The sequence below is a fragment of the Ixodes scapularis genome, unplaced genomic scaffold (genome assembly GCF_016920785.2).
Source record: "Ixodes scapularis isolate PalLabHiFi unplaced genomic scaffold, ASM1692078v2 PGA_scaffold9__187_contigs__length_104089568, whole genome shotgun sequence".
Lineage (NCBI taxonomy): Eukaryota > Metazoa > Arthropoda > Arachnida > Ixodida > Ixodidae > Ixodes > Ixodes scapularis.
Window position 1 is genome coordinate 48849839 of NW_024609884.1, and position 20506 is coordinate 48870344.

Here is a 20506-nt window from a genome sequence, read left to right on the forward strand (position 1 = left end):
ACAACGGGAAGTTGGTCACCTCCAGTGGACGCCTGGTGTCTCCGCTGTAGATAAGAAATTTCTCCACTGCAGTACCACTGATAGCCTGGGGTCTTTAACGTGCGTCACGTAGTAGTGACACATGACCGCACGCTCGTACGATGCTCATCCAGATCGAAATGGGCAGGTTTCTGAGTTCTACAGCGCGAGCTTTCGCTCCACGTGCTCTGGTCTGCGGTGCGTTAAAACACTCGAACTAAACAAACCCAAGATAAGCAACCAAACTAAAAAGTTGCCGGTCAAGTACTGGGCTGCAGGAGATTGAACTGTAAGGGGGCGCTTTATCGAGCTCGTTGTTAAACCCCACAGCACGATGTTTACTAACACAGCATAATAAATAAATTTAACCTCGCCTAGCACAGCCTGGCCACTAGTGCTTCGGTCTGATCAGTGCTAAGTGCTTTGGTCGCACGAGGAGCGGCCTTGTAATCGCTATCTTCGACTCCTCTGATCGAAAAAAAAAAAAAAATATTTGTTGCCCTTACAGCTGAAGAGTACCGCTAGGGGCGTAACTGTTCGATCTCTTCCATATATGGGGGGTATTCAGTGGACGCCATATTTGAGGTCGCTGTTAAGAGCGCATGCTCAGAACGAGCTCACATTAATAGGCTGCTGAGAGGGGCAATCCTGATGGTGTGGAATGCACATTACAAGGTACTCTGGAAGCGCGCCATCAACACGCGCTCAGCATATACAATGCCCAGAAAGGTTACTAGAATGGAAAGTTGGGCGAGTTGGTAGGAATTCATTTTGAAAAACAGCGCGAATACCACACGGACAAGGAGGAACACACCGGACAGCGCCTCGTCCTGTGTGTTGCTCCTTCTTGTCTGTGTGGTTTTCGGGCTGTTTTTCAAAATGTGTCCAGAAAGGGTGACCCGCTTTTCTACGGAGCAAGAATTACGTGGTATCCCACGCTGTCAGCAGGGGCGCCAACGGGGCCGGCTTTCGGGTTCGTTCGGCGGAACTTTTATAGAAAGTGATAGGTCCCGAGTTGTAAACAGCCCCCGCCTGGGAATCCGACAGGTGCGAAGACGGCACATATCCGCTCCCTTTGTCGGTCAGAGAAGCCCCGCCGTATACCTTATCGCGGCGTGGCCTCGTACGCTTGCCCGAACGAAGAGGCCTGGCACGGGTCGACTTGGCAACAGCATTTTGGGCGCCGTCCTATAGCTGTGCATCGACATACCTTTCCGCTAACGCCCTTTTGGCCCCGTCGCGCTTCTGCTACGTCCTCTCTCACCTTGGCGTGAGAGGACGTAGCAGAAGGATCAACAGACCGATCTCACCGAGTGTTCGGTGCATGCGTGACGCCGCCACAACTTCAGAGGAGGCAGGCGGCAGTTCTCGAGACGCCTCTTGCCGCCATGTCATGCTCTGCACGCGCAGTGCTTCAGCGAGGTTGTCCCACGTGCAAAAAAAGACTAAAGTTCCCTCGATATGCATTGCGGCAGCGGCGGCGTAACAAAACCACCACTGCGTTCTTCGGTGGGACTATACACGTTTGCAAGTCCGGTCTCAGGGGGCCGCCATCTTCCTCAGTGGGGTGCGCTCTCGGGAGCGGCCATAATCCGATTACGACGCCTTAGCAAGGCTTCGTAATCGGATTATGACTGGTCCAAGCGCACCCCAGACAGGCAAGATGGCAGCGCCCTGAAGCCGGACTTGCAAACGTGTATAGATCAACCCAACTCTCTGACGTCAGGCCACTACGGTGGCGCTGGTGTCGCCACCGCGCATGCGCAGGTGCCTCGCCTCTGGAGAATCTGGTTTCTGCACACGCGTAGTGCCCACACCCGGTCCGGGCAATCGCGGGGTTGTTTGTAAACAATGTGCTTGGTCGATACAGCCGAGGCAGCGTCTTCAGTGTCTGCAGTCGGACTAACCAACCAAGCATCGGCAGTAAGTCACTACAACGCCGGGCTATACTCCGTTTCGCTTCAGTGTCTTCAGCCGAACGAACCAACTAAGCGTTGGCAGTGAATCATTATACAAAGCCGCGGCGCTATACTCCGTTTCGCTTCAAGTTCGACCGCAGCCGACACTGCGACCCGGTGGAGCCAATCAAGCGGCTCGAAAAGTGTATCGTCACGGTTCTCGTCGCCTTTCATGCCTTTGCCTTTCGCTCACAGTAAATGTACCGCCATTCTGCGTTTTTTTTTTTCTTTTTTTTTTTCCTTTTTTATGTCTGATTTAATTGCTCAAATCTTAGATATTGACGAGTGGTTCAAAATATCTTCAGACCAAACAGCAGTGTCACAGCCCAGACTGAATTTTTTTTTTAGGTTTAAACGTTTTGCGAGAAAGCAAACGTTCCAGATTGCTTAGAGTGTACGATAAGGCGCTTACGCCTCTCATGTAAATTAAAACAGAAAACAAAATGCATGGCTAACTATTAAAAAAAAAAAAAAAGTTAGGTCATTATGTTATTGCAAATTCCACGAGCCTAGTCAAACGCTGTGAACGCCATTCAATTTCGCACATCGCTATTCGGTATGCGCCGAGACGTAAAATTAAGTAGGAATTTAGCTGGGACGAGTCCTCCGTCGTACCAAAGGAACGAATGGAAATTAAGGTTTGTGCAGACCACTGTTGGCGCTGTTCTTGGTCAAGTTTAATTAGCCCTGACATCGGTGACGTTACATTTCAGCTTCTGCACCCAACAGGGCAATTGCACATTAAACGGTTCACGTAACAGCTACATAATAACTCTAAGAGAACGCCTAACCGTGACATAAGTTTAGAGAGCAGTCGTTGGGCGAAATATGCGACCTGCTTTACGCGTTTTGCACGTACAAATTTAACTGGGGCCAAAGAAACCCACTGCAACTAGAGCAAAGCGAGGTATAAATAGTTTCTCAGACAATAATAATGCAGCTAGAGCAAAACACAATAAACAAATTACTCCCCGTCGCTTTAACGATCAGTGCAAGAATTAAGACAGTGACGAATAAAGATCGAGGTGATTTAGAGCGTGATTTCAATCACGCCGATTTTACTACGATGATTTAAATCAAACGCTTACGGCTAAAGTAACCCCGAAAATATTTACGTACCGTCTCTCTATCATTTGGTGCTTCATGTGAATTTATTTTGTTTCGATATAAAAGATAAAAAAAGGAATAATAATAAAGCAAGAAAGGTTTTTATCGGGTTGAAGAAAAGCAAAAAGTGGTGTTCTTTTGAACAAGTCGGGGAGCACTGAACTTTCTATCTTCCATTTGGTTCGTAAGTTGAAAAAGAAGCATGCATATGATCTATGATTGATCTTGCAATGGTCAGTATATTCGCCCGGTGTTCGGCAAACATCGCCTTGTGCACATAAAAAAAATCAATTTTCGATGGGTGGTTCACCAAACTGGGCTTGAGTTTGAACATTCTACGTCGTTTAATATTTTATTGTTGTTGTTACTGTTGTTCTTCTCCTTCTTTTTGTTCTTGTTGTTCTTGTTGCTTTGCACTTCTACTGCTGCCCAGAGTTAACAACTGGAGCCGGCTGCAGTGGCAGTGGCAACGGTGATACCGCGTTCACGAAGCTGACGGAAAAAATTCGGCTATTCGGAGAGCTGAAAACTAGGGGGAAGTTCTTTTCACGAGGTTCCCATCATGATGTCCAAACTCCACTGTAACTAAAGTTTTGATCTGCTGAAGTATCATAGCAAACAAGTTGTTTCATCAACTCGAATAATCAATTTGCTTTTTGCTGCAAACACCGGCTTTTTAAAAACTATTTTATCTGTGTGAGTGCGTTGTCACCTTCAACAAGCTTCCCTACCTCCTTTGGCCCGAACGCTGACAGTATGTTCAAATAAAAAATAAAAATATAATTTATCCACAGTTCGATCTATTTTCAGGAAAAGTACCCATCTTGCTTGTATTCAATGGCGCGTTGCCAAACCGCTTTCTACTTTAGATCGAGGGTTTTCTTTTCCAGAATGCACCTGCGATGTTACTGTATTCACGTACTTCATCGGCATTGCGGTTTTACGACCGATTTAATACTCCGCTCCGCTCCTTCCATCGAGTAACACCGAGCAGTACATCAAAATAGAGCACGGTCAGGAGTCCTTCGATCATGCGTCTAGACACAACTAAACTGTTAGACCTTTCGCGTCTTGCCACATCCGCTGCAGGTTGCTGGTGTTTCTGGGAGACCTTCCGGTCGTCCTCTTGCGCGCACCGAATTCAGGTTCTTCCAAAACAAACGCGACATCGTTTTTTATTGTATTTTATATTCTAGAGTAACTAAAGGGTCCCTGCGTACCGACCGCGACCTCACTGTGCCAGTGGGTCTGTTCCTCGCTTCTGCGGCAACACGCGCACACCCGTAAAGCAAACAGCGTACGTCCTTCTATCTACCAATGAAAACAACGCGCCTCTACGCGTTTGTGACCGGCCCCTCCTTTATTTAGAAATTCCCCATCCGTCCTTAGGCCAAAAGCGTCGTGTTCCCCCCACCCCCCGCTGTCTTCCGTTCCCATAGAATCCCTTTAAAAATCGTTAACCCGTGTCAAAACAAAGCCGCACACAAAGATGCGGGGCCCGCCCACCCGCGCGAGTTCGAATTCACGGCCACGCTCTCCTTCTGTTTACGTAAGGTTGCACGCTGGAACAGGGCTCGCGCTCGCTAAGCGTCGAAGAGTGACGGCCCGGGGTTCCCAACTCGCTTCACAACGCAAAAAAAAAAAAAAAGGAGGACGTTTTTGTTTGTTTTAATTTCTCCTCCGAGAACGGGACTGCAGAGCGTTGTTATTTAGGGGAACTGTGGCATCTGCTTGGCGCTGCCAGCCAACGGATAAAGCCGCCCGGGAAAACAATATAAAGAGGATGGATTTCAGCGCTTGGCTCCAGTTCCGTCGACGCTGTCATTCGAGGATGTCTTGTCTCGCGAGAGTTGCACCGGTGGGGCTCCGAACGCATGTTTCGGTTCCACCGCTGGCAGCAACGAGCTGCTGATGTTCCCCGGTTCACAAGTTCCGGGAACGACTCGGTGGAAACGATCCCGGCTATGACCGTCTAGAGTCAAGGTCGTCGAAGTTCATTTGGGTGCCCAAGTGAAGTCGAAGCAGGAGCCGTCCATCGGGTGTACAGCATCCGTGCAGTACAGTAAAGCTCAACACTGGAACCCAACTGGTGGGCAAATCTCTGCAACGCGGCACTGAACCGAAAGAGTCCTAACCTGGGACCCAAGAGAGAATCACAACCTGAGATGCACCCGAGGAGCGCAACAGCGCAACGCAACAGTGCGACTCAACGCTAGTTTGCGGCAGTATATATAGCCTGAACAGTGACCCGGATGCGGCAGTGGCATTCCGTTGAGGTGTCACGACCCCGTGGGTAGCGAACGTCTGGCCCGCTAAAGCAAAGTGTGCGTACAGCGCCGCAAATTTGAACGCCTTTGCAAGAACCTATCGCGAGAATTGCGACGACCGTGTCCGAGCTCGAGCCCCGGCTTTTGAGTCGCAGAAAGCTCTCCCGGACGGCTATAGGAACACAATCAAGATGATCTACTCGGTACCGCCAGGTAAGACTGAGCTTGTTTTGTTGTTACTCCCTCGCTCTTCGTATCCTTGGGCGCGATCACCACAAGAATGCGAAAAGTGAAGTGTATCAAAGTGTCACCAGACACACGCAGAACATAACAATCGAGGGTGAATAATCTGGTGACGCTGTGCAACATGGAAAAAATCACACATTGTTGAACAAATACCTCAATATCACGCGCTCGTTTGAATAGAGGTTGGGGGGGGGGGGGGGGGGGGGAGTATAGTATGCTAGTATAGTTTGATCAAGTCATCGTGACAGCTTAAGAGTAAAGTGGAAAGAGGTGGGAGGAGCTTCCACTTTACTCTTAACCAGTCGCCGGCTATAACTGTTTTTGTTCTTTATTTTCAGCATGCCAGTTAATTTCTTTTAGACAAGCATTTTTCTTAGAACGGCTTGCGAGAACTCAGCGCTCGTGTTTATTCAGTCCGTCCGCATGCTGTAGTTTGATTCGATACGCTGATGGCCGCTGAACAAATGCACTCGGTGGTTTGGTGGAAAAGAGAAACTACAATATGAAATTTCCCGGCACCCAGTCGATGACAGAAGCCTAGAGAGCGTAGAGATGCGTGGGACCCTTCGCGTGGGAGGCAGCGGAGGACGAAGCTCACATACGCGACGCCCTCTGACGGGGAAACTATCGAGCCATGTTTTTTTTTTTCTTTCTTCGTCTTCCTTCGCATTTGCCTCGCTGCTTCTGATTCGTCTGGTGGGAGTTACCGGAAAAGAAGGAGGCTAAGGCACGTGAATGTTTAGAGACGACTGACTCATCTCTTATTTCTGTTTGTGCTGTAAAACAAAAAGTGTGCGCCCGCATTGAATGTCCCTCATTAATCCCGTAGGCGAATCTACTTGACATTGCAACTATCATCGCTTTTATCTACGCTTTCTTTCCCAACCTTTTAAAAAAAATTATTGCAGAGTACGACAAATCTATGCGCATATTCATGTACAGTGCTCGTCAAACTTATACGGAACACTTCTGGAACATTGAATGCCGAAAAAAAATAAAACGTGAGAGAACTGCGCATATTTATGTGTATTGAAGGCATGCTACGGACATAGTGAGACACAAAGAGAAATAGCTTAGGGCTAGCGCCAGCTATGCACGCACACATCGAAAAAAAAAAAAATAGAACAAGCCAAGAGTAGGCTTAGGATGTGTTCCAGATAAGTTTGCTGAGCACTGTACGCACATATTTTGATGATATTCCGAAGGGTCTGATAGTTTGTGAAAATCAGTTTTTGAAGCCTATCCCTCGTGGTTCGAGTGATACGCTCTAGTCTTAAAATTTGGGTCATTCAACATTGGATTTTTTTTTAAGCATTAAAATGCTCGGAGTCATTTTCTCTGATGATAGGCTCTGGAATAATCACGTTAAATACCTTTGCTCTAAGTTAGGAAGATGCGTAGGAATAATTAATAAGCACAGTCATGTTCTTCCAACAAGCGTAAGAAAGGTTTTATATAATTCTTTTTTTTTCTCATTTGTGTTACTGCCACCTTGTCTGGGGCAATACATCTTCCTCCAATTTAAATAAGATACATTTATTACAAGAAAGTGATAAGAATAATCGCAAATGCTTCCTACACTCATCATACACAATCATTATTTAAAATATACAAAATACTTAACATACACCAAAGTTATAATTATCGTTTAACAATTGCTTATGATTATTAGTCATATGGATCCTCTAGTAAAATTATTCAATTATTTGATTCAAAAGAAAAAACTAAATATTATTCGTCTAGGCATCACCAGCCTTGGCATGTTCCGAAGTGCCGAAAGAAGTATGAAAAGCAGAATGATAAGTTGTACTTTACCTTTTTTGTTGAATGATTATTTCTATAAAAATATAGATGTCATGCGAATGTCTAACAACTGTATCCTTAAACTGTTAGTTTTATACGCATGGATAGGTTCACACATTTCACTGGACGCATTTTATTGCGTACTCCGTCGCTGCTGCTGAATGGGAGGCCCGGAGCTCCGTCGAGCTGCATTTCTGCAGCTTTTCCTCCGGCCTTTCATTTACCAGATGCATCTATGAGGTGAATCAATAAACTTCGTATCGTATCGTAAGTACTTCAAGGTCTCTGTGCTTCAACTAAGCAACGAGTTTCCCTCCATCTACGTTCCAGAATCATGCAATATTGGTACTTCGAGTACATTGCTCTGCTTCGATCTTTGCATGAGATGACCCAAAAGGGAGGAACTCACTTGAATGAATGACGTTTAGCGAACGCCGAGGTTTCATTGAATGACACTTTAGGGAATAGTCGGCCGCCGCGGAGTGGCGTTTAAGGGTGTGCCAAATGGGATAACATTTTTGTAATGAGCCACCCCAGACTGTCGCAGCGAAGTGGCGTAAGCGCAGAGCGGGGGGTGGGTTAACGCGCGGCCCCGTTATTCTCTAAAACGTCGATTCGCTCAAATGTCGCCGTTCGCTAAAACGTCATCAGCTCATAGGATATTGACCCGACTCAAAAGTGCATTTTTCAATTTCGATTTGTGATAAATGTTTGAAGCAATTGATGGCACCGCTTGGCTGATCATGACAAGCCTTCGTCCATCCAAGGAAGTTCTGTCATGATTTGCTTGCATTTTCTAAAGTAATGTGGTTAGTGCATATTGTAATCATATCTGGCATGAACAAAAGACACCAAACCGTATCGAGTAAAAAAAACGCTTGTATTTTACTTTGTACATTATGACTGGTATGTGATTTGCTTGATTTTATCAAATGCACTTTTTACTTCATTTGGCGTGCAAACTTTCCAAAAATCGCCTTCTGCGCGCTGCCATCTTTGTCTGCTGTGCTCTGGAGCGGACTTCTGAGCATGCGCTGTTGCTCTGCTATGCGGTAGATCAGACCCTGTGCATGCGTCCACAGCTCAGTGACTCAGCATTTTTGGCCGGGTGATAAGCGATGCAAACATCTATACTACAATGGAGCGAAGAATCTGCGCGTTGTGTGTGTCAAAGCTCACAGGTCCTTTTTCAACGTTAGGAATGTAAATTACTCTTCAATAGCAGACTTTCCCCGTAATTTACGAACAAGGCATGGATTGGGCTAGTTGGTTGGTCATGTCGAAATGGAAAAGACAGCTCAAAAAAACGGAAGACAAGTAGAAGGTGTACACAAACAGCGCTGACTTACAACTGACATTTTACTTTTGCACGGTACAGCAATTAAACATGAACTGGAAAGGATTGACACAAAATCAAACAACCCGATAACCACCCCCACCTCCCTCTCCCATCATGCCGACACACACCTACACAAACTTGCCCGACTTCCTAAGAAATTCAACCTCGTCACCCGCTGCAGGGCTACCAGGGCTACCAACGGAGCGCTTACACATTGTTGAGATCGACCTTGCATTCTTATGCCGACGACGACCAACCAAACGTCGAGACGGTCGGCGTGCGATTGGAACCCTTTTCGCACGTTCGACCTGTCTGAGCTGGAACCGAAGAAACGTTTGTCTCAGGCCTCGGTTCAAGTGCATAGGAACAGACGTTACCGTCAGTGTGTTTTGTCTACGGCGTCTACGGCGTCTGAATTCCACGAGAATGCCACACAATATCTGATCCTGAACCGATGTGCAGTCTGTTGTGTCTGCGTCTCCTGCATGAAAGACGATCCCTCACTAGACGCCTTCAGCTCTCAGAACAACAACAACCGAGAAGCAACGCCGAAAGGAGGTTGCTGACGTCAAGGCCAGCTTGGGAATGCAGGATTAACCGACCAATGGCACGGCAGCTCCAGAGTCCTGCCTTTTATTATCTAAGGACCTGTCCGCTGCCGATTGTGTGTTCTCCATTTGCCATTACGTACTACTTATACCCAGTAAATAAACTAGTTTTTCCGTCCTGTTACTTCGTCTGCCGCCTACACTTCGGACAACGAGACCTCGGCGATGGGGGAATGGACGTCAGCATGAGCCAGGCCTTCTGACGAGCGACACCAAACCCCACCTCAAACAACATATGCCCCGCTTCATAACTGGCAATAAAAAAAGGCTCGTCAATTTTTCTGGTAGTCTCGCTTCTGTGCTGAAATCTTGAAGGGATCGATGCTGAACCGAAATCTGGAGTTCACAAAACAAGGGTTGAGCGATAGGCGAGACGCTGCAAAATCCCAAAACATCACTCATACCGCGATATCTCTAACGGATGGCCGTATTTTTGGAAAAGAAGTGCGCGACTGAACACGGCCGACGAGGCCCACGAGACATATGTGACATCGCGATTATCATTACCTCTCCTCTTCGCTTCGTCCCCTCGAACATGTGAACCGAAGCGAGGAGGAGAGAAACAAGGCCGCTTCCCCTCATTTTCAACTGTTCCAGGAGAATCGTGACGCCACATTCCTCGCTTGATCGCGCTTTTCTTTTCCAAAAATACGGCCATCCGTTTGAGAGAGCGATGTATGAGTGATGTTTTGGAGTTCGTGGCGTCTCATTCAAAGCTTCTGCGATCTTGTTTTGCGTATAAAAATTCCGCTTCAGCATCCCTTCAATGTCATCAAATAGCGGAGAGCATGCACATCCATCACAATGGACCGCAAGATGTCCAGACGGTGAGGAGCGCAACGAAAGGGTGTTCCCCCGCCCGGACATAGACGCACTTCTCCGTCTTCCCAATGTACTCTGCCACAGGACAAGGGAATCAGGTACACTACCCCACATGCGCAGGAACATACCGGTTGCGGTGGTTGACCTCACATTGTGCTCCCGGGTATCCACCTCGACTAATAGTTGCACACAGTTGCGACAACTTGGATGGTGCCGAAAATACTACGGGGACGTCGTACCTACTGGCGACTTTCTTAATACCGTGGGACATCCTATGAACATGCGGCAGAACCACATGTCTTGAAGTGGGTCTCTTTCTGGCTATAGAACAAAAATGACCCCTAAACACCTTGACCAATGACTCCACAACACCCACGACAACCCCCAAAGGGAAGCCAGCAGTGGACAACCTGTTGATCCGCATCGGGAAACTATATACCGCCACACCTACGATGGCACGACTTCAGCAAGGAGGCGCGAAGACCATGCACTGCAATAGCCCTCTTCACAAGCTAAGAGTGAGCCGAATCATAACCAAGGAGCTCCTTTTTGTACCTAGACTCATAAGAAAACACAATTGGAAGGGCTCACACCAAAGATTGAGATCCAAAAATTGTAAGGCATCCTCAGTCGGGATCTCACACCTAAACGTTAGGCCCGCAGAAGATTCCGTGAACATACCCAACATTTAAGAAACCACAATCTCGCCCTCTGGGTTTTCATTGGATTTCAGCCCAATAGGGTAATCATCGACATTCCTAAGCACTTTCACACCCGTTCATCCAACCTCTCAGCAATGGCCCTGTCACACTTCGCTAAATATAAATGTCACTGAGGACAGGTGCAACGCCCGACCCAATACAGATACTGAGGCTTCTACAAAAAGGTATCGCCTTCAAAGACAGTGTCGTGCACGTTCCACAAAAAAAAAAAAGGAACGAAAGATCGTTCCTCGTTCCTTCTGATTTTTGGAACGCGTTCCCGCTACAAGTTCCATATGTAAAAAAGGAACTCGTTCCCGTTACAGATAAAAAAATGGAACGTATCGTTACATATATGCTACATTTGTATTTTGTGATCACTATATTTAAATAAACCGATAAAAGTTTTTTTAGTCTATTTCATTAAATGGGAAAATACGAATTTGAATGCCGTGATGGAGGGGCACTAGGAGAAGAAAACAAGCGGAAGCAGGGTTTCATTTGTTGATATATTCACCTTTAAAAATCTCAGCTTTTAACCCTATCCACGTTTGTGGTGGGCGATTCAGACGAGCCAAATGTACTGTTAGTATGTTACCCCACATTGCACGAGCGTTTTATAACAGCCTCATACGTTTCAATCTAATAAAGTCCCTTGTTCTAACTTAACAACATTTGCCTCTCGGTTAGCTCGATTATCGATTCTTGAGATTGCGCTTTTCATGCTGGTTGTCGGCTGCGTCTGGACTTAAAGGGGTCATGAAACGATTTTCCTACTTCTTCCTCCTTAGCTTTAATCCTCAACTCAAATGCGAATTGTGAAATCACGTGGTCGTGACATTCCTTCGGCACCGGTGCGATGACTCCTACCTTCCACCGTGCTTTTTATGCACACCATAGAACTTGTCATTCCCCAGTGACGATAAGTACCGTCAGGGAACTCATTGGCCACGAACGCGAATCCAAATATTCGTCGACGGATTGATTGTTGACGAGCGCATACGTCCGAGTGACGCAGTTCTCGTGTCCAATGCGTGAGCTGGGCTCTGCTGACGTCAGTTTGGCGCCGGTGACGCGCTTTTGGAACCGCGGATGCATCATAGTGAAAAGGTGGAGAGCTTTGGAAGGCAAGAAGGTACAAAATAGTCCGCTATATTTTCAAATGTTCGTACCGAAAAGCTGGCTTTTGACTTTCTAGCCTCTTTCTTTTGGCCAACTAAACGATAGGCGATTAGTAAAGTCCCAATTTAAAATCATTCATCCCAACCCGAAATTCGTTTCATGGGCCCTTTAAGCTAAAACAAAGCATAAATTTGGTCAGATGTGGAACCCTCGCGGAGGGGGGTTACCCCCCCCCCCCCCCCCACACACACACACACACACTCCTTCTGTCCGCCCTCCCGTAAAGTCCCTTGATACTTCTTACAAGTAGCGACAACCAGTACAAATGACAAAGCACCTTCCGCTGGAGCAAAATGGTGGCATTCAGTTCAGTCTTCTGCTGTGCGCCACCATTCGCTTTCTAAGACCTGCACCGTCACGCAGTCGGCGCTTCAAAGAATGTCTCTGTAGGAAGCTCTTATCTAGGAACTTTACCCTCCCGTCGTTTGAAGCGCCATCTAGATTTTCGGTGCAAAACTGTGTATTCTACAGTACACGGTAAAACGCCATCTCTGTGGGCATCAAAACATATGCATTCCATGGAATACACGGCAGTTACCATAGCAGCCATCCGCAAACCGGTGGCGGGTCGAACGACGGGAGGCGAGTCGTGGGGGAGAGGGGGAGGAAAGGGGGGGTGGGGGGGGTGGACGGGACTGTTCGTGCAAGCAGCGTCTATTGGCAGTTCCGTAACTGAGGTTAAAGGGGCACTGAAGTCATTTTTGAAAAAGGTCGTTTTCGATCTCATATTGTTTAAAAGGTGTTAATTCCCGCATATACCAAGTCCTACATTACAAAACAGCTTATTCATCTCAGGGCAACAACAAAACATGTGGACTCTTTTTTCTCGCGGACTACACTGTGTGGATCAATAGGTCTATTGCAATATTACCCAAGCACCAAGGAGAATGCAGGGATTAGTGTTCCACGCGCCACACGCGCACGCCTTCCGCGTATAAAAGATTCGAAGTAAATAACCAAAATAAAGCGTCGACGAACGCGCGTGCATGCCATTTGTTTTAGGTATTTGCTTTAAAAAAGTTACTACTGCTGAGGCCAGCACGTGCGGCGCGTGGAACACCAATCCCTGTATTCTCCTTGATGCTTGGGTAATATAGCAATGGGTTTATTAAAGCCCTACAATACGCGCAGATTCCGAATCATTTTATTATAACTCGTTTTGAGGAGAGTGTGATAGGTACACATTCGGATAAGGCTCCTCTTTTTCACCGCGCGGGCGAAGCCATCGTTTGCAACTCGCCGAAAAGCGCCCTTCGTCGACCTCTTTACACGGAAGACAATTCTTCTAAAAAAGGGCGTGTCGCGATCCTTGAACACGCTTTTAACGAGCAAATGAGCTACGCACGATTGTAATTTCTGGTTTGTTGCGATGCTTAGAGCGTCTAAATTGAGTTGTCACCACAAAAGGACGATCTCAGATTCGACTTCAATGCCCCTTTTAGACCAGCGTTCGCTCTGCTAAAGTGGAAAAAGGTGAGAGGAGCTTCCACTTTACTTTTAACCTGTCACCGACTATTAGCGGCGAGATGTTTCGGTGGCGCCCTCCTATGGTTCCCCCTTGTGACGTCATTACCTTGCGAACAACAACTTCGATGGTGTTTGTAAATAGCACGGTGGAAGCCTGAAATCCTCGCGCTCTCAAAGCAACACTGCCAACACCGTCGAAATTAAAGTTCTTACATTCCTCTTATTTCCGTCGATGGTATACCCTTTCCGACGTCATAGTCAGCTTTTGGGCCAATCCTGGAAGGCCGACCACAGCGACGCTTTCGGTGGCGCACGTCGCCAATAGGAACGTTGGTGCAAGCATCGTTCAGGGCAATATCCGCGTGTTCCTTTTCCGCTTCGCTCGCGCATAAAGTGAAACAGGCTGTAACGGCCAATTTTTATTCCTTTCGCCTCCCTCTCAGAACCGAAGAATAGAACGATGTTTCACACTGGTCGATTGCTATCATCACTGATCCTAACTTATTTATAAATAATGCCGACCCACTTTTTGCAGTGATCAATGTGACCTGTTTACTATACTTTCCAGTTATTTTGCCCTCTGTTTCCTGCTCTCGCCTTCCGGGCCCTGCGGGTACCAGAAATAAATAGATAAATACATGACTGGGAGCTGATGTCTGGAGAATTCGCAAACTCTTGGGCGCTCTGGCCAAGCATTTTCAGCACCACACCGATTGCGACATCGGGCATGGGAAACCTCATACGCAGAAGAGATATGCTTCGAGGATTCACGCCACAGACTTCGCTTCGGAAAGAAAGACGTACAGCATCTTCAGCATGCTCACACCCTGTACTGTCTCTTTTACCCCCGCACTAAATAAAGATTTGTCTAAAAATAAAGTGTATGGCAAGTTACTAGACAATTGTGTTGCATACGTGAAACGTGGTAGCATCACAAACGTTCGTATCACCGTCAGTGTCACTAAAAAAAAGAAAAAAGAAGTGTCATGGTAACTTTTTTTTAAATGTTACTGGCATGTCCCAGAATTCATCCCTTTTTCTAGAGTTAACGTTACACTTCAAGAAAGAGTAACTGGAAGTCCCCCGTTTGGAGTGAGGGTTACTCTTGTCTAAGGTAGGAATTACTCTTCGAGAGAGAAAGTAACTAACTGTTTCAGTGGAATAGCCTATACTCCTACAGGTGGTGTTGTACACACCACGCTGAAAGTGAGAGTCACGAGAACACTGGGTTAGTGTAACTTAGGGGACCCTTGCGAAGTGTTAAAGTGACTCTCTCATATCGAAGAGTTAATTTCACTCCCTTGAGGAGAGTAACTTTAAACTCTGTTGTAAAGGTTGCGTGAACTCCTAAAAGTAGGGTTATTTGTATTACCTATTGGAGTGTCGTAGCAACTCTGCTGAAGTTTAACCGACAACTATTGCGTCGTGCTAAAATCACTTTTTCATAAAGAGTTAATTTCACTCTTTTGCAGAATAACAGCAATTCTCTTACTTTCTTGTGCATTTTAACTCCACTGGAAGTTTGTCAGTCCTTGCACACAGTGCTCAAAAGAGTAGCCTTCACCTCCTGTACTGTAATGATTCAGAATAAATATTCTCCGGATATGAATATTAATCCAAACTTCTGGAAGTCATTTAAACGTGTTCACTGGAAAATATTTGGGTCGAAATGGATGAAACGACCGAAATGCAACGGAAAAGCAGCAAGAGTTCCTTCAAATGGTGCCCACAAGTGCATACGAAAGGTCACGCCAGTCATTGTGAAAGGTCAATGTGTGACAAATAATGACAGAAGTCATGGTGCTCTTTAACCAAATCAATTTTAATTGCAAAGCAAATTATTTATACATATACAGCTTTGTGATTGTATCGAGAGAAGGCAGCATGATTTGAAACTGATGAATGCAATAACTCAGCATGGCAAACAATCTTCCAGTTTTTCACAGTAAAGGATGTAGACCCAGAACAATGCAAGAATGAGCACTGCACTGGCCACTATTGTCGTCGCCTTAAATGAAAACTCCTCCAGCTCCACAGTGATGATGCTTGCAGAGCCCGAGTCCTTTTCCTTGACGCGCAGCCCTTGAAATTGGGTTGGGTTAGCATCTTCTATTTGTAAATGGAAGAAGAAATTTTGTGTACTGCTGTTAGACACTCTTCTCAACCAGTATGGTGATATAATAAAGATAGCATGAGACCAGGACGGACAAACAACTTCTGTTCAGGGCTATATGACGTCATTTGATGTGAAAGTTAAGGTGCTTGTTCAGGAATGCTGACGCACAATAAAGAAATATTGCTTTATTAGTGTAATTTGCTTAGGCCACCCAGTCAGATGAGAGAAATAAAGAAAAAAAACTGCCATTCCCTCTTTCTACTGCGGCTCTTCACTTAAAATTGTTTTTTTTTTTATACCTCTCCGTATATGTATGTCTGGTCACTACCTGGCGCACAAATAACAAAGACGAGGAAGGTGTAGGCGGGACAAGCGCTGAACTTCAACTGAATATTTTATAAGTAAAACATCGAACTAACAATCCACATCACTATCGCGTCGACACGTGCCTCCAAAAATCACCTCATTCTTATGTAAACAAACCGAAGTTTGACTTACGCACGTTGTGCCTTTCTTTCCTATCTCATAAGCTTCCAGCAGTTCTGATACAGTTTTATCAACGCCTTTTCCCAAAAATGTGATAATGTTTGGGATAGAAAAGGGAAGACGCAACATGCGTCAGTCAAACTTAGGTTTGTTTACTCAGTGATGAGGTGGCTTTCTTGAGGCACGTGTCGGCGCGATAGTGGGGTGGATTGTTAGTTCCATGTTTTTCCTGTGATTAAATATTTTTATTTATTTATTTCAGATAACCTACAGTGCCCGTAAGGGCTTTACAGTAGGGGAGGGGAATACGAAGAATCGACATAAAAAAACACTGGCATAAAAAATAAGTAAATAAATTGCGTGCTACCTGAGCGCGTTTTTAATTTTTAATCCAATCTGTATTTGATGCTATATCTCGCTGGAACATAAGTCTGAATCAGCACTGTGTCCGCTATAAATGGGTGGAGGAATCGGTGGCCGATGTAATAAAGAAATAAAATCGGTGGCCGAGTGGGCTAGCGCACACCAGCTCGGAGCAAGTGGAGTGAAAGCTCGCGCTGCAGAACCCAGGAATCATGGGCTCATTCCCCTGCTTTCCCGTTTCGATCTCAGAGACGTGAGAACTACGCCTAATCTGGACGCTTGGCGAGACGTGAGAACTACGCCCTAATCTGGACACTTGGCGAGAAATTCGGCGAGAAATCTGGGGGTCGTGATTGGCCAACGCCGCACTTGACCTTGGCGCCGGCCAATCATAGCCGCCGAATTCCTCGCCGACTTTTTCGCCAAGCGTCCAGATTAGGGCCCCTGGACGAGCATCGTACCGGCGTGTGGACATTGATCTCTACTGCGTGGTGCACGTTAGACTCCAGTCTCGCAGTTGTACTGCACTGGCTAAATTTTCGAATCTACAGCTGAGAGACAATTCGCCTATTGATGATGACTCACTTCCGGCTCTCTAAACAACACACTTATTATTATTATATTTTTTATCGATCCGTCTTGTTGGCGGCGGTCACCCGCGAGGCCCGTTCAGACCAGCTTCAGTGCTATTCGTCCCCTGTCATGTCACAGTGCACATTTCGTCGAAAGGCCCTTGAAGCTACGGCGAAATCATTCCCCTCCTCAGAGTTCAACCCGGATAACATGAGTGCTCTACCGGTCGCCAGATTGGCCCACCCCCGACGCGGATCGCCGAGAAAGCAGGAAAAGAGTGGCCCACGGACCACCCGTACGTCCGCAAACGCCAGGTTATCAGCGCGCTTGCTGTGCGGGCAAACCCGTCCAACTTGTGATTGGCAGCGTTTGAAGCAGCGGCGGGTGACCAATGCGGCGGCAGATGACCTCCTTTATCAATTCAAAGGCCGACGTCCTCTGCCAAAGAGGACCAATAATATGTGGCGTCGTTTTAGTAGGTGGCCATGAGGTCGAAACGCTTACGCTTCCGGGCCGCCACTCTGAAGTTTCTTTCTCGACGTACAGTCTATCATTCAAGATGGAAAATACCGTGTGTGTGCCAGAAAAGATAACAGTGTTTTCTCACCGTAAAAGGAACCTATACCCTTTTATAAACGGGAAGCCCATTCACATTGACAGCAAGGTCACGCCCAATGTATGAGATTCAACGTGAAGTGTGGTACTTAGGCTAGTAGCACCAGTGTTGGGTAAAGTACATCTAAAAAGTACTTTAAATACAAAGTAAATGAGAGGCGATGTGCTTCAAGTAAAGTAGTAAGTACACTGGGTGCAATATACTTGAAGTAAAGTACTATAAATAGAATGTACTTTCAAAGTAATGTAAAAATACTTTTTAACAATATTTCATAATGCCCTTTCATTCGCCTTGCGAATGAAAGGGCATGAAAGGGCCATCATGCGCCAAAAATAATACTTGTATATTGTCGATTCATTTCAGCTCGGAAGGAGCGAGTTCTGCTCATATAACGTGTTCATACACTTTGCACTATTCTGTTTTTGTTTTTAGGGCGTAGCTCTTTTCCGGGTTGAGCGGCGTCGGCGTATCCGCGCGTGTTGCATTATGGGACGTCACAGTTTCCCCACTAATTTTAGCGGGGAAACTGAATTGGTGTTGGGGTCACGCGAAGCAAATTTGCCAGCTAAATTCAGCGGGGAAACTTAACCCGCTAAATTTAGCAGGGAAATTTTCGCTAACTCTCCCGCTATATTTAGCGGGAAAATTTTCACTGAATTTTCCGCTAAATTTATCGACAAAATTTGCCCGAGAAATTTAGCGGGAAATTTAGCGAACATTTTCCCGCTAATTTTAGCGAAAATTTCTCCGCTGAATATGGCGGGGAAACTTAACACGGGAAATTTAGCGAAAATTTCCCGCTAAATGGGAGGGGAGGAGGAGAGGAGGAGTAGAGGGTACGGAGGCAGAGGAGAGGCATACAATCCCCTCCGTACCCTCCCCTCCTCCGCCTCAAGAGCTGCGCTCTAATTTCGCATTGCACAGAATTGCAAACGTCATTATTTTTTTTTTTCCTTGGGGGGGGGGGGGGGGGGGGGGGGGCGGGGCGGGGGCGGGAAGATGGAAGGGGAGAGGGGGAGTTTTTTTTCTTTCTTGCTTTTAGCTTTTTTTATGCAAATCAACCGTAACGGCAATACCACTACTAGGCCACAAGTGTGATCTCTGCTCAAAAAGGTACCTCGGCTGCACGAACTCTCCCACAGCAAGACCAACTGCGAAAGATAAGGCTCTGAGCTCGGGCTTCTGGCCGTCAGAAAATACCTTTAAAATACAGGTATTTTCTTATAATGCTGCTATAAAAATCGTCAGGGAAGCAAAAACTGCCGAATGAAGAGATTTTATTTATGCCTGTTGAGCCATTGTGCGACAGGGCAAGAAAAACGTGTGCTTCCTTCGTTCTGTTGAAAACTGCCAGCACGTTGATGTCTTTCTCATATTATTGTGGGTCCTAACTTAGCCGTATATGCAAATGAAAGCTGAAGATGGAAAAAAACGGTGAGTTTACAAAAAGCAGAAAGCACAAGGCTCCCCTGGAAAATCACTGGGGTGTAGCTAGGACAATCGGCTGATTTGCAATGCGACACACCACTGCTGCTTGTTTGTTTCTTTGTTGTCTCAAAATAACCAAATATTGCCCCCCCCCCCCAAAAACCAACCCCCCCTCCCCCCCACATATTTGGCAGTATTGGATGAAGACAACAGAGGTGAACGTTTCAAAGCATTGAGACACTTCGACTTGAAAGTTTCTTGGTTTTTCCGCACTACTACAATCTTAGGTGTTACATTATGATTAATTGTCCTCTCGTAATATTTTTAACCTCCTCGCTTGGCCTCTCCTAATATCTTTAACCTCCTCGCTTGGACTGACCGAGCGAGAAATAGCCAGCGTTCGAATAGCTACGGGAAAACCGCCCCCAGAACAAACGGAGCAATGCGTCCTCTGCTCGCGTTTCTGGTGAGAGTAGAATATCCCTCCCAGTATTTCTTCAGAGTTGACAAAGCATCATTTTGCGATAAAAATTTAACAATACCAAACTAGGGGAATGTACTTTGAAGACAGGAGTTGTATTTTCTTCGGAAAGTACAAGAAAAAAAAATTTAGGTACAAGTACAGACTCAAAGAATGTACTTCAAGTGAAGTACACGTTTTCTAGATTTACTTGATGTAGTGGCAGACTTGATGTCCGAGTTGAAGCCGGCTTTGGAAATTAACTTTATGAGCACCAACGAGCATGTAGTACTTAAGAGCACCAATATGCAGATTGCTCATTGATGCCCTTAGGAACGGCGCAGAGAAGCTGAAATCCTGACAAAGGGGTATTGTAAGCAGTGATAGTGCAGGCGAGCTGGTAATTAATTGACGTATTGTAGACCCCAAGATGGGGGGGGGGGGGGGGGGGGACAACAAAAAAATTAAAATATCGTTTATTCAAACTTCGTTGTCTTCGTCAGATTTTTTTTCCCCACATTTTTAGAGAGATCTCAAGCATTCTCGGACTTAGTTACGGCACTTTATAGAAACAATGTGCAGATGGAGTGGATTTTCTGGAGATTTGGTGTAGCTAGAATATCAATCTAATCTGATATGGAATTACCGAGGAATTTGATTAAAAATGTTGGAGAAAAACAGGTTTGCAAAAATTGATAACTAAATGGGTGCTCACTGTGTATGTAGAGGAGCAGTTTTAAATGCGGTGGAATTATTTTTACTGATGCTTGAAGAATAATCTTCCAGTTAAAATTAGAAGTGCAATGTGTTAGATTATGCTGGCTGCTTCCTGGGCTATGTTAGGATGCGTATATCCTTGGAATAGGCTGAAGTGCAACCTAGACCAGTAAAGGCAATAGCCCTCCTGTAATTGTACACATTTCCTTTCGAATATCAAGCAAAACCC

General features: G+C 46.0%; 1 protein-coding gene across 2 annotated transcripts in view; it reads left to right on the forward strand.

Moving 5' to 3' along the window:
- The first annotated feature begins 4888 nt into the window (after positions 1-4888).
- Positions 4889-20506, forward strand: part of LOC8024959 (CKLF-like MARVEL transmembrane domain-containing protein 4) — a 52196-nt gene continuing 36578 nt past the window's right edge. The window contains exon 1 of one of the 2 annotated variants that reach the window (XM_029968974.4): positions 4889-5563. In XM_029968974.4, the coding sequence (XP_029824834.1) occupies positions 5542-5563 (22 nt within the window). In that variant the 5' untranslated portion in view covers positions 4889-5541. The remainder of the gene's footprint in view (positions 5564-20506) is intronic. The other variant, XM_042287151.1, reaches the window with a different exon arrangement.